Consider the following 12,713-nt stretch of genomic DNA (forward strand, 5'->3'; position numbering starts at 1 on the left):
TTGTCCCACATGGGGTTCACAGTCTTAATCCCCATTTTACAGATGAGGTAACTGAGGCACAGAGAAGTGAACTGACTTGCCCAACGTAGCACAGCAGATGTGGTGGAGTCAGGATTAGAACCCAGGTCCTTCTCCCAGGCCCGGGCTCTATCCACTAGACCATTCTGCCTCAAGGTTCTACAGCACAACAAATACCACAATTATTATTAACAAGGATTCCATAAAGTGGCTATTTTCAACTCAATCCAACCACCTCTACCTAACGGAGGCAGAAGAAAAGGATGACTTTTCTTTCTGTCCGTTTTCCTCGGTTACTTCCTATGAGAAAGTTCATTATGTTCCTGACTGTAAAAAATGAAGGAACCACATCTGCCATTAAACGTCCCATTGCATATTCCAGCTGGAAGATGTATGACTTGTCAGACTGACGGCAGTTTACTGCTTATCTCCCTTTGCCAAAGTGACTGTTGCCCAAAATTGGTCAGAGGATGATGGAATCCAAAAAACCTTTTCCCCAAGCAGGGAAAAGCTGCTCACCCTGCAACTGGACCTCCAAGGTCACTGACTTGGTGGTTCTCCCAGGGAATGGAAGCGGGGGGACGGAGAAGTGGGGTATACGAGGCAGGGAACCTAATTGCCGAACAATGAGATATGGCAGGCCAGGTTGCACCAGTGTCTCATTGAATGGAAAGTCAGCAGACAGAATTTCCCTAAGGACCCAGGGACAAGTTTGATCCTTGTTAATAAATCTGCATTCATGGAACTGCTGGCTTTTCTCCCCGCCACTCCTTGGAGTCCTCTCAAAGGGAGCCCCAGGAATGACCTTAAAAACGCTCTAACTGGGTTTCCAGGTGTGACCAAGTACGTGAAGCCCAGTAGAAAATCTTGTGGCTCTGTGGCTGCGGCCAGTAGACCCGGGGTCGGGATTAGCGGTCAGCGTGGCTCAGGCCGGGGCCATGGTTCATGGCAGGGATGTGCTCCCTTCTACAACCCAAGTGGCCAATTTCGAACCCAGGAGCTCAAAGGCCCAGTTCCACTCTCTGCTCTCTCTGGGGAATGCACAGGGCACCCCTAACATCAGTGGGGGCTGAGTGAAAGCTAATGGGAAATAGAGTCGCAGATGAGGAAGTTCGCTTTATGGACAGTAGAACCTATTGTGGATTTCTAGGGATTTTATATAGATACAGACCTGGGACTCAGGCATACACTACAAAGTAGACTGTGGGCAGGGAATGTGCCTACCGGCTCTGTTGTATTGTACTCACCCAATTGCTTAGTACAGTGCTCTGCACAAAGTAAGCGCTCAATAAGTATGATTAACTGATTAAGTACAGAACAGGATTTAGGGTTTTAGATTAACTGTAATCAAGGAAGAACTCCTTGACTGGAAGGGTGGTTCTACACTCAAAGCAATTTGTTCCTGGGTCTCAAGGGACTGGGTTTTAATCCTGGTTCTGCCACTTGCTTGCCTTCTGTCTGCCCTTGGGCAGCTTATCTCTAGACTGAGCTCGTTATGGTCAGGGATTGTCTCTCTTTATTGCTATATTGTACTTTCCCAAACGCTTGGTACAGTGCTCTGCACACGGTAAGCCTTCAATAAATACAACTGAATGTTCTTCCTCTTCCTCTGTAAAACTGTAAAACAGAGATTCAATATTTGGTCTTCCCTCCTAGACCAGGCACCCCATTTGGGACAGGGACTTTTTCTGACCTGATTACCTTGTTGTATCTACCCCAGCAATTTGTACAGTGCTTGCCACACAGTGAACACTTAAATACCACTATTATTATTATTGTTCTTCTCAGATCACAGGATCCTGGTGGATCTTTCCCTGGAGACTGTTAAGTTTAGGCCATATACCAAAGTCTAGTCTGCAGAGTGGAGACTCCACTTCCTTCACTCATGTCTCTGAATAGGTTCTTTGACTAGAAGACTGGAGAGCCAAAGTGACTCTCTACTCATTCACCTCTGCTTCTCCTAAAACCCAGGAGTGGCCCACTCCAAGTCTATTCTGTTTGTTTCTCCCAAGTTTGCCATTTACCCTGCTCTCCAACATTAGCAGGTAAGTTCTTGCTAATGGACCGCTGAATGCCTGAATAGGAAGTGGAGTCACTGACACAAATGATCCAGTTAACTGTCCTATTGTTCAGGGAGCTTTTTTCTAAAGAGCTTTAACTTTGAGGCAATCAAAACTGCTTATTCCCCTGTTTTGAAACAAAGTTACTTCAGTGATTGAATTTAAGGCAGGGTTATGAACCTATTTTACTACAACTGTTTCTGGTAAATTGAAGGGGAACTGGGCTAGGAGGCTCCCGCCCCAGTGGCTAGCATCTCAGGGCTCACTGTTGGTTCATCTTTCAATTCCTCGAAGCAAACTGCCCCATGGGGGAGAATGTGGCAAGGGCAGAGACCACCAAACATGGCGGTGGCTCTTGCTAAACCACCATATTCTAGTTTATTGTGTTTGAGACCTGAAGAGAAAGTGCAATACCAGCTCTCCTGCATCAACAGCTCATAGTGCGGTGTCTGTCACGTAATAAGCGCTTAAGAAATGCCATCATTATCACTATAAAAACGAAAAGCCAAATTGTAGTTTCACTGAAAACAGATTCGATCAAATTACCTTGCAAAGCTGTAGCTTGTACTAGGGACCCGGGTAGTGGCACAATAACCAAAAAAACTCCCTCCAGAGCCCACGATAGTTTTTCTCTCCTCTGGTGGACATTACTGGGCTTATCAATGGCTACTGATCTACGGTGTGAGAGCTAAAATCCCTTGACCACACAGGATTGTCTCTACAATTCCATATTTCCACTAGGCTGCCAGGGTGTCTCTGGAATTAGCTTTTTGTCACCAAGATGGCCACCGGACCCGATCTTGAAGAAGCATCTTAGCTCCTACCTCCACTTTCTGAGATGACTCTCTCTCAACACTGCTTGTGGCTGGAAGACAATTACTCTCCCCACCTTCAAAGCCTTATTGAAGGCACAACTCCTCCAAGAGGCCTTCCCTAAACCCTCATTTTGTCTTTTCCCACTACCTTCTGTGTCACCCAGACTTCCTCTCTTTACTTACCCCTACCAACCCCTCAGCTCTTTTGTATAGATCAGTAATTTATTTATGTTAATGTCTATCTCCCTGTCTAGACTGTAAGCTCACTGTGGGCAGAGAATGTGTCTGTTGTGTTGTACTCTCCCAAGCGCTCAGTACAGTGGTCTGCACACAGTAAGCATTCAATAAATACGACTGATTCAACCATAAAACTCTTCCAGGCTGAACCCAACTTAGAAGGCATAAAGAAAAACCTGTCTGTGCCCAGCCACTCAAATTCAATATGCAAAACGAGTTTACTACAATGAAACACCCTAAATATCCTTGTGTTCTAGTAAACTTTGAATCATAAACTCCATCCCTTTTGTAGGCAATCCAGAATACCTCCTTCCAATCAGGGTCTGAAATGAGCGCTGACACGTTCACCACGGAAACACAATACGCAGGCCTGCATCCTCCAGGCAAATATTTGTCTCTGGCTCCCTGGAAAAACTGGAGGCTGCTACTCCACATCCCCCCAAGTCCTGCTCTCTCTTACTCCTTTTCCCCTTCACCCATCAGCATGGTGTGCATACACACCTGCTAATGACAAGGCAGCTGCAATACCTAAAGATCAGAGGGGCCAAGCTACCCCTACTCATGGATTCACACAGCAGTTTCCAGAACTCCAATATAAAATAATGTGTCCATCCAAGCTCCCCTCATCCCCTTAAAAAGCACTGTCTGAGGAATAGCCATTGCAGAGAAAGTCTTCATTCAGAGAGCACTAAGTACCTGAAACCTATTTGGTGATTTCTTCTCCCTGAGGTCACTGGGTGCAAAATGTTCTCTTTCATTACCAAGATTTTTCCATCCAGATCATGCGTCTTAAATTCACCTTTTTCCCCAAGTTGCCCATATTCTTCAAAATCCCATAGCCACTGTTTCTTTACCATGTTGATTCCAGCAGGGTCCCCATTCTTAGCCCCCACTTTGCCTCCCCCCAATAAATAACCACAAGCTTTTGCTGCTTTCATTTAGCACATCCAAGCTACACTCCAATTGCTTTTCAGAGACACTCTTCTCCCTCCAGGATCCCCACCTCTGTAAACCAGGAAAGGGCATTTTCTGGAGGCACTTTCAGAGGGTTCAGCCTCCAGGCCTCAGGCTTTGGTGTCTGGGAGAGGATTGAAATTTGGGCACCTGAAGTGGGATGTCCAGGGTGGCCTAATGGAAAGAGCACGGGCCTGGGAATCAGAGGACCTGGGTTCTAATCCCAGCTCTGCCACTTGTCTGCTTTGTGATCTCGGGCAAGTCCAATGCTTACAACAGTGCCCCAGCTCTTAGAACAGTGCCTGGCACATAGTAAGTGTTTAACAAATGCCATGATTATTATTAAGTCAACTAACTTCTCTGTGCCTCAATTCCCTCATCTGCAAAATGGGGAATCAATAACTGTTCTCCCTCCTGCTTAGAACGAGAGCCCCACGTGGGATCTGATTATCTTGTATCTACTCCAGTGCTTAGTACAGTGCTTGGCACATAGTAAGCGCTTAGCAAATACCGCAATTATCATTATCATGTCCTGGAAATACTTAGGGCAGCTTTCTCAAATCAATAGGGAGGTAGGGGTTTCTTTCTGGGGAGCTTCCCCTTTGAATTATTCACCCCAAGTATATCATTGTGTTCCAGAGCCATTTTTAGCTCACAATTGTGTGTTTTTCCCTGTGGGGCCAACACTTTAAGGCTTTTGTGACTCAGGCCAGCTGTAGCACTGGAAACACAAATACACCACTCCGAACACACTGAAATGCAGCAGTGGTGCACTAATACATCATGTCGGATTCTCCTAATGAACCCCATTACTCAGCAAGCAGAATTTTCTTACGCAGCGAGTCAAACGTGGTCACTCTGCTGTGCGTAATCTTCCAGTAACTTAGTTTGTATTTGCACCTCAGCACCCAGCAAGGTGTACAGTACATGTTTTTCTACAAAGTGCAATATATTAGAAAAAGCAAAGTCACAACTTAAAAATAAAGAGCCGGTGTTTTACATAAAGCACTTGGCCCTTCGCAAAAACAATCCCACTAGAAAGCAGCATCCCCAGGAAATCGGATTTTTCATACACCACTCAAATAAACGCCCCTCTAACATTCCCAACACTGACTAGCTTTGTTTAGCTGATCAGCAAGCATATACAGAATCCGTCTTCTAGAAACCCAGGCGACAGCTTGCACAGGAACATTTGATTTTGTGCCAATCTTACCAAATAAGGCTTGCCGGCCTGGGCCGATTTCAAGAAAGCTCAGAACCGTGAAGAAGATTCTCTTCATCCCCAGTCCTATACATCCGTCTCCCTCACCCCTCCCCGCCCCCCCAACCTCTACCCACCCTAATAGGCAGCTGAAATGGCGGGCCAGCCCGCCCCATCTTAAGGCAAAATGTGTCAAGCAGGGGCACCTGCTCTGCAGCACGTCTTGGGTTTGGGTGCCAAGAGAACGCTTGACTCGTGTCTTGGGTCGGAGCGGGAGGTAGCAGTTTCACACATTTTTCTTTCTCTTTTTTAACTCGGTCCTTTATACAGAAGGCAACGCAAGCGACTCACGTGTGTTTCGGAGCGATCGGTTTCAGCTCATTCCCCCGTTTGGACAGCGGACGGGTACCCCCGGGCACCTCGGGTGACGCGGCGAGTCCGGCCCCCGCCCCCTCCCCCTCCCTCCGATGCAGATGGGGCGCCTTCTCGTCCACGAGGATGAGAGAAGGCGGAGGGGGGCCGCGGACGGAACGTTTGCGGGGAGAAGCCGAGCAGAGAGGTCCGGGGGAGATGAATGTCAACGAAACGGTGCCGATCAGATCGTCTGATCGTGAGGTCGGCCGACGGGGAACCCGGGATCATCCCCCCTAAATCAAGTATCGTCAGGAAATAGAGTAGAAACGTGTAAAAGCAGCTTTGCATTTGAAAATCGATTAAAACCGGAAAATGGTGAAAAAGCCTTCCCGCAAACTGACGCTAACAAGAGGACTCCCCCAAGTCTCCCAGGACCTTGCAGCCGAGGATGGAATGTTCCTGGGCATGGGCCGCCAGCTCCTTGAGGAACTCGGGGAAGAGGGCGGCGGCCAGCACGGGATTCCTGGCGTGCAGCGGCAGGGTGGGGAGCGCGGCTGGCGACTTGGCTCGGCCGCCCGTGGCGGGCTGCGGCCCGCTCGCCGAGCTCTCGGAGAGATTCCTTCCCGGTCCGGTCCCCCGGGGATCCTGACCGATCTCTGAAAGCAGAAAACAGAGCCGTCATTGGCACGCTCAGTCCCATCCAACCTCGACGTCGACGAAGATGATAGTATTCCATTAGGCGCATACTTAGCTTATTTGACGATCACTAGGGAGAGATACAAGTTAATCAGATGGTACACAACAACCTATCTCACAAGGGGCTCATGGTCTAAGATGGGAGAGTGGATATCGGATCCCCATTTTACAGAGGCACAGAGAAGCTACATGGCTTGCCCTAAACTCACCCAACTGGCCCATGGCTCCAGACTCCCAATCTCCGCTCTCTCTATGAGGCCATGCTGCCTTCCCAGTAGGCTTTGACATGAGTCATGTCATGTGGCCATACGCCGGGGACCCCACAAGCTCTCAGCCCCAATCTGGCCTGCACCCTCGAACGGCCAGACTTCCTGCAGGGCCTCCCGGGCCCTGGCCCGTATTCCCTATTTGGGCCAAAATGCAATCATTTCTGTCAGTCTTGTCTAGGACTGCAGCTAGTGGTGGTAGGAGAATCTGATTCAGATATGAGAATGAAAGTCTGAGACTTTCAAGTCAAAAAACCGGGCACAGCAGAGCGATAACAACCTGCTGGGCTTGCTCCTCCCGACACTCCCCAGATGTCTCCTCACCGCCCTCTGCCCTGCAGAATTGAGCACTCCCATGGTTAGATTGGGCCTTCACCCTGGAGGATGCTGGGATTTTGACCCATCTCCACGTGGGACCAGAGGGACACCGACATCCTACTCCAATTCTCCTGACCGAACAGGGCCCCGGGACCTAGTGAGGCAATCACCAACAGTCTGGGCAGGTGGGGCTTTCTCCGTGCACCTAGAGGGAGGACGATAGGAGCTCTGCCCAACTGCTTTGTTGCAGGGCTAACCGTCGGACATGAGCCCCACAGATTTCTCTCTGCTGCAGAGCCCCGGCATTCTGACCTGGTCAGAGAGACCCTGGCAGTTCAAGCCACAGGGGAGCCCTCAGAGCCAGCTGGGTTCTGGTTTTCCAGGGCTTCTTACTTCTCCGTCCCTTCTCCCCCCTCGTCATGGCCTCTCACTGCCCCCGCAGCTGACCCCTGGCTCGTGAGGCTTGGCCTCCCCTGCTATCCATTCAGGAAGCAGGTTCCTGGCCTCATTATCTTGTATCTACCCCAGTGCTTAGTACACTGCTTGACTCACAGTAAGCACTTACCAAATACCACAGTTAGTATCATCATCATCATGTTACGCACCACCACCAGACCACCAGCTTTCTGCCAGGAGGAGACGTTGGGAGAGAAGAAGAGCTCTGCCCCTCTCCCTTTTCTCTCCTCTTCCTCCCCTGCCCTCAATCTCAGGACAAATGGATGGGTGGGGAGTCCCGGGGTGTGAATCCCCATGACCAGAGCTGAGCTGCTGTGATCTGATGTGTTTGTGACCTGCGTTCTAATTCTGCTTCCACCACTCATTTGCTATGCGACCTTGGGCAAGTCATTTAACTTTTCCACGCCTCAATTACCTTATCTGTAAAATGAGAATTAATCCTGCTTCCTCGGACAGACTGTGAGCCCCTTATGGGGCGGGGACTGCGTCCAACCTGATTATCTTCTATCTACTCCTGCACTTAGTACACATAATAAGCACTTACTAAGCACCATTAAAAACAAAAACAACAACAGTAAAAACAACAATAAAAAAAACCTTATGGGAACAATATTACATTAAAGGAGGGAACTCGTGTTGCTGGATTCATGCCGGCTATCTCAGCCACTCCGAGCCCAGAGACTCAAGCGTTAGCTGAATGTATTTTGCACGAGTCAGATATAAATTTCTCCCTGGGAATAGATATTTGGGGAGGTGTAGACACTCTTCCATCTGCGAGGGGACCAACTACTTCACCAAGGAAGTGACTGCAACCCCAACAGATGACTAAGCTTAGAGCCCAGGGTTCTGCTTAGGCCCTAGGAGAGTTTTGCTTACAGAGCTGCTCTTAGAGGTGGGAATGAGAGGGAGAAATTGGGGCTCTCCAGTTAAAGCGTGGCTCCCAGAAGGCTCTGTCAGGTGACACACTGAGGCTCTCCACCAAGGAGCTGATAGCTCAAGGCTGGATTTCACGCAACCCCACCACAAACGGCCCTCAATCTAACTTCCTCTCTCTCTTATTGCCCCAAAACTAACCGCCCTGCCCACCCTCCCCCACTGTAAAACATATCGGGCAGATGCAGGATTTCTGGTGAAAAAAGTAGGCAGTTCAGTGGTGGGAGGGAGGAGCTAAATAGTAACGGTGGCATGTGTGAAGTGTTTACTCTGCGTTAAGCACTGTACTACACACTGGGGTAGTCAGATTAGACACAATCCTATCCCACATAAGGTTCACAGTCTAAGGGAAGAAGAACGGGTATCTTAATTCCCATTTTTGCAGATAAGGAAACAGGGGCACTGAACTGAGAATTTAAGTGACTTGCCCAAGATCACAGAGCAGATCCGGGATTAGAACCCAGGTCCTCAGATTCTTAGGCCTGTGATTCTTCCCTGAGGTTATGCTGATGGGAAAAGAAAGCAATGGGGAGTGAGCAAAATCAGCCCCCCTCTAGACTGTAAGCTTGTTGTGGACAGAGAATGTGTCTGTTTACGGTTTTATTGTATTCTCCCAAGAGCTAGTACAGTGCTCTGCACACAGGAAGCACTCAATAAATTTGATTGAATGAAGTAGGCTCCCCTGGTCACCTCCCATCTAACTCGGCGACACTTCAGACTCTTGGCCCCAAGCCTGAAAACCAGTAGACACAGCACCCTGGGGCAGCTGGTTTGGCCACTTCCCGACTCTGAAAGAACATCGGCCGCAATGTGACCTACTAACTTGCTCTGTGCTTTCCTTCTGTCCCAGGTTCAGTGGTTAAAAACCCCCTCATACTAATCTACTTCTTTAGCATTTTGGGCCGTACACACGATCAGACATTATTTACACCCTCTTTTGTTCCTTTCTGGACCAACCGTACATATTTATTTCTTCTCATCACTCCTAATAAATCAATAGTCCCAGACTCTTTAATTATCTTGACTGCTTTTTGAATCTCATCCCATTTTTCAACATTTTCCTGGTCAGGAGAAACCTGACTCTACTTCTAATCAGATCTGGCAATCTCAGCCCCTCCCGTCTCTCATTACCCCATTTTGTGTGTGTGTATGTAGATTGGCCCTTTTCACAGCATAAAATCATCCCCAGACCAAAAGCGCAACTGGAGCTGTGGCCCTGTGCTGGGAGCGGTCAACTGAAAATTTAGCTGAAAATGTGCCTGGGTCTGTCTCACAGCAGAAAAACATTAAGGTAAAAAGCAGCCCAGCTTGGGGTAAATGTTTCAAGATTACAATGATCCATCTTATGAAAATTTTCAGGGAAAATCCTGGAAGTCTCCATACTCAAACAATGGGAGCAAGATCCCCTGCAGCTGAAGGTAACCAAGGTTATACCATCTTATCGAGGCCACAAATGGGGTCAGTTCAATCTCAGACTGGAGACAGGCAGCATTCTAAGGCCCGGGATCTGTAAGCCCGATACAGTCAATCAATCAATTGATAGCACTGATTGAGCACTTGTTCTGCACCAAGCCCAGAGTATTAAGCACAGGGGAGAGGGCAAGGGAGTTAGTAAAAACAAGCAGCTTCTGAGGTGTGGCATCGTTGGGCCCCTGCTCCCTTCCTTTGCCCCTTCTTCAGCCCCCACTACTGCTCACAATTCATTTTTAGTTTTCTTTTCTGCACATTCCCATCCCTTCAACCGACAGGTTTCCTCCTTGATCCTCCCTAGTGAAGAGCCGGCAGTCAATTTATCCAACCTGTATCCTGGAACAAAAGAGCACAAACCACCATCATGAAAGGGAAGACCAAGGAGACTGGATGTCGCCTGCAACCCTGCATCCAAGTTTGGACAGGGAGGAAACAGGAAGGGACGACAAGACCTGTAATATCCATGGGCTTCCATGCTACCCGGGGGGCAGTCGGCAGAGTCGAACGTGCCACAGTCGATAGACCATCCTGAGAGCATTCAGACCCGAAAAGCAACATCCGGGTGCATCAACAACCTGGGAGATGAGCAGGCTCGAACCCAGTGAGGGGATGGACTGGCTTGGGAAGCTCATGGAGCCTCCGGAGCTGCGTCACTTATGAAAAATTATGAACATTAACGTCAATTTTGAAGCATCAAAGAGACAGTTCTTTCTTAACCAGGACCTTTACCGAGTGGAGAGATAAGCAAAGCCTACAAGAAGGACCGGTTTTGGGTACAGGCTCTTGAATCCCACCCCTTGCAGATGAGTTCAGAGAATGCTCTGCTCACTAGAGAAAGAAGGGGATAAAGAAGGAAAGTATAAAGAAAATGTCAAGATTGGTGGCTGAGTTCCTGAAACATTTCACTGGGCCCGCAAAACTACAACTGACGGATTTTGAGCCCAACACTGAAAAGATTCCAGAAACTGGGTTAGGAACATAATGATACGACTGCATTGACAGCTCCTGAAAAGAGCATAGCAGACTAACCACTAAGGCCCCCGGCCTCTGCCAACTCTTGCCTCCTGAAAAGAGGGCTTTGTAACTGATGGGATTGGGACCCCAATCCTCAAACTCCATTGCCCTTCAAGATGAACTTTTCATTTGTCACCTGTCCTTCCCACAGGTGCTTCAGCAAGCAGCTTTTCAGGCAGAAGTTCTACTTATTAAAGATCAACCTTTATTCATAAGAAAGAACTGGGAGGACGACTCTGCCCTAGAAACTCTGTAACACATTCCACAAACACTGGAAATCCAGAACCTTTGGACACTCCTACTTATGCAGCTCCTGGATCCACACATGTCCCACAGATCCTACCAGATCTTCAGTCTGGACAAATACAAAAATGAATGGGGCATTTGTCAGTCTTCCTGTTTATGGAGTCTGTTCTTTGGCCAGTGTGCACGTACATGCATGCGCCTGTGCGCGTGCGCACACACACACACACACAGTAGTACCCTACCACCTGACGCTTTGGAAAGCCACCAGGCATGATTTCAAGAATCCCGCGGCCAGCAAAACATCATCAGGAGCAGCAAACAAATTGTATCCTTTACACTGATTCCTCCCTTCTCAGCGAGATGGGGGGAGCCTGAAATCCTGCTCCTCTAGCCACAGGACCCTACTGAGCTCTGTTTTCTGTCTTTATGTTGTCTAAGTGTTTTGTTTTCATCTCTCCGTACACATCTGTCACCAGTCCCCTCTTCCCCTTCTTATTTTTAGATTGTGAGCCTCCTAAGTGAAAAGGACTGTGTCTAATTCCTACCAGTGTATTCTTTCCCAGAGCTTAGTAGAGTGCTCTGTACTTAGTAAGTACTATTATTACTTCCAGGACACCAAGGCTCCTACTGGCTGCAAATCTCCTGGCTCACCATAGACCAGGCTGGCTTCCTTCCGAAGCAAACGGATGCCAGGCCTCTGCCAACAGGCCCCGGGAGGGCCGGGGCGGAGGGAATCCCAGCAATCCCCAGCAATTTAACCAGGTCAAATTAGCCCCGCCTACCAGAGACTGTGGCGGTGGTTGGTCAGTGGTTTGGCCTCTCATTGTGGGCAGCTCTGGCACTTCTTCTGTAGAGAGAGCGCGATCTTTTGGCTCCAGCTGACTGCTACCCACTCCTCAGGAATGACCAGCTTGGCACTACTGTGGCAAGCTGGGCTCTGACTATGGCCTGTGCCAGCTTGGCTTCTGGGTACTCCCTTTTGGCCTTGAGCTCTGAGCAATTAGGAAAAGGTCTCTTCCTAGGAGTTGGGGTTTTCTTTGGGAAGGATGAGAGCCAATCAACTTGGCACACTTTTCAGAAAAGTCAGAGGAGGTAATCAAGCGTTCCAGGTGTTGAACCTTTTGGGCACATAAGGTGGCGTGCACAGACAAAGCCGCCATTGTGTGACAAGCATTCCGAAGGTCGCCAGAATCGTTCGGGCTCCCCATCTTAAAGGTGCCCTCTGCTGGAGCCAGGCTTGCTCTAATTCTGTTGTATTGTACTCTCCTAAGTGCTTAGTACAGTGTTCTTCACATAGTAAGCACTCAATAAATGTCACTGATGATGATCATGATGATGACAACTTTAGACTAAAAATAAACTGGGACCCAACTCACCCAAACTAGGAGTTTAGCTAAAGCACGTTCACTGATTGGCCAGCGAGCGATTCGAAAACACAGAGAACCACCAAGAACGTTCCCCTTTGTGTTGGGAAGCAAAAAATGGATTGGCACACGGTCACACTCATGGACCTGACAGTGAACTACAGTTTAGCCCCTTCTGGGCAGCCATTTTTGTAAATACACCAAGTGCCCTCTTGAGCCCTCAAAGCAGGTCCAGGCTGGCGAGCCGTCACCACGGATCGTGACTCTGGCTTAAAAATCATGATCATTAGCCATTCAATTAGATTATAGCA

General features: G+C 48.6%; 1 protein-coding gene across 1 annotated transcript in view; it reads right to left on the bottom strand.

Annotated features, from left to right (window-relative positions):
• Positions 1–4,943: 4,943 nt before the first annotated feature.
• The window catches only part of FHIP1A (FHF complex subunit HOOK interacting protein 1A), a 102,779-nt gene continuing 95,009 nt past the window's right edge, over positions 4,944–12,713 (bottom strand). Inside the window, exon 12 of the mRNA XM_029077160.2 lies at positions 4,944–6,295. Within this exon, the coding sequence (XP_028932993.1) occupies positions 6,042–6,295 (254 nt within the window). The 3' untranslated portion in view covers positions 4,944–6,041. The remainder of the gene's footprint in view (positions 6,296–12,713) is intronic.

This window comes from Ornithorhynchus anatinus, chromosome 12, assembly GCF_004115215.2.
Source record: "Ornithorhynchus anatinus isolate Pmale09 chromosome 12, mOrnAna1.pri.v4, whole genome shotgun sequence".
NCBI lineage: Eukaryota > Metazoa > Chordata > Mammalia > Monotremata > Ornithorhynchidae > Ornithorhynchus > Ornithorhynchus anatinus.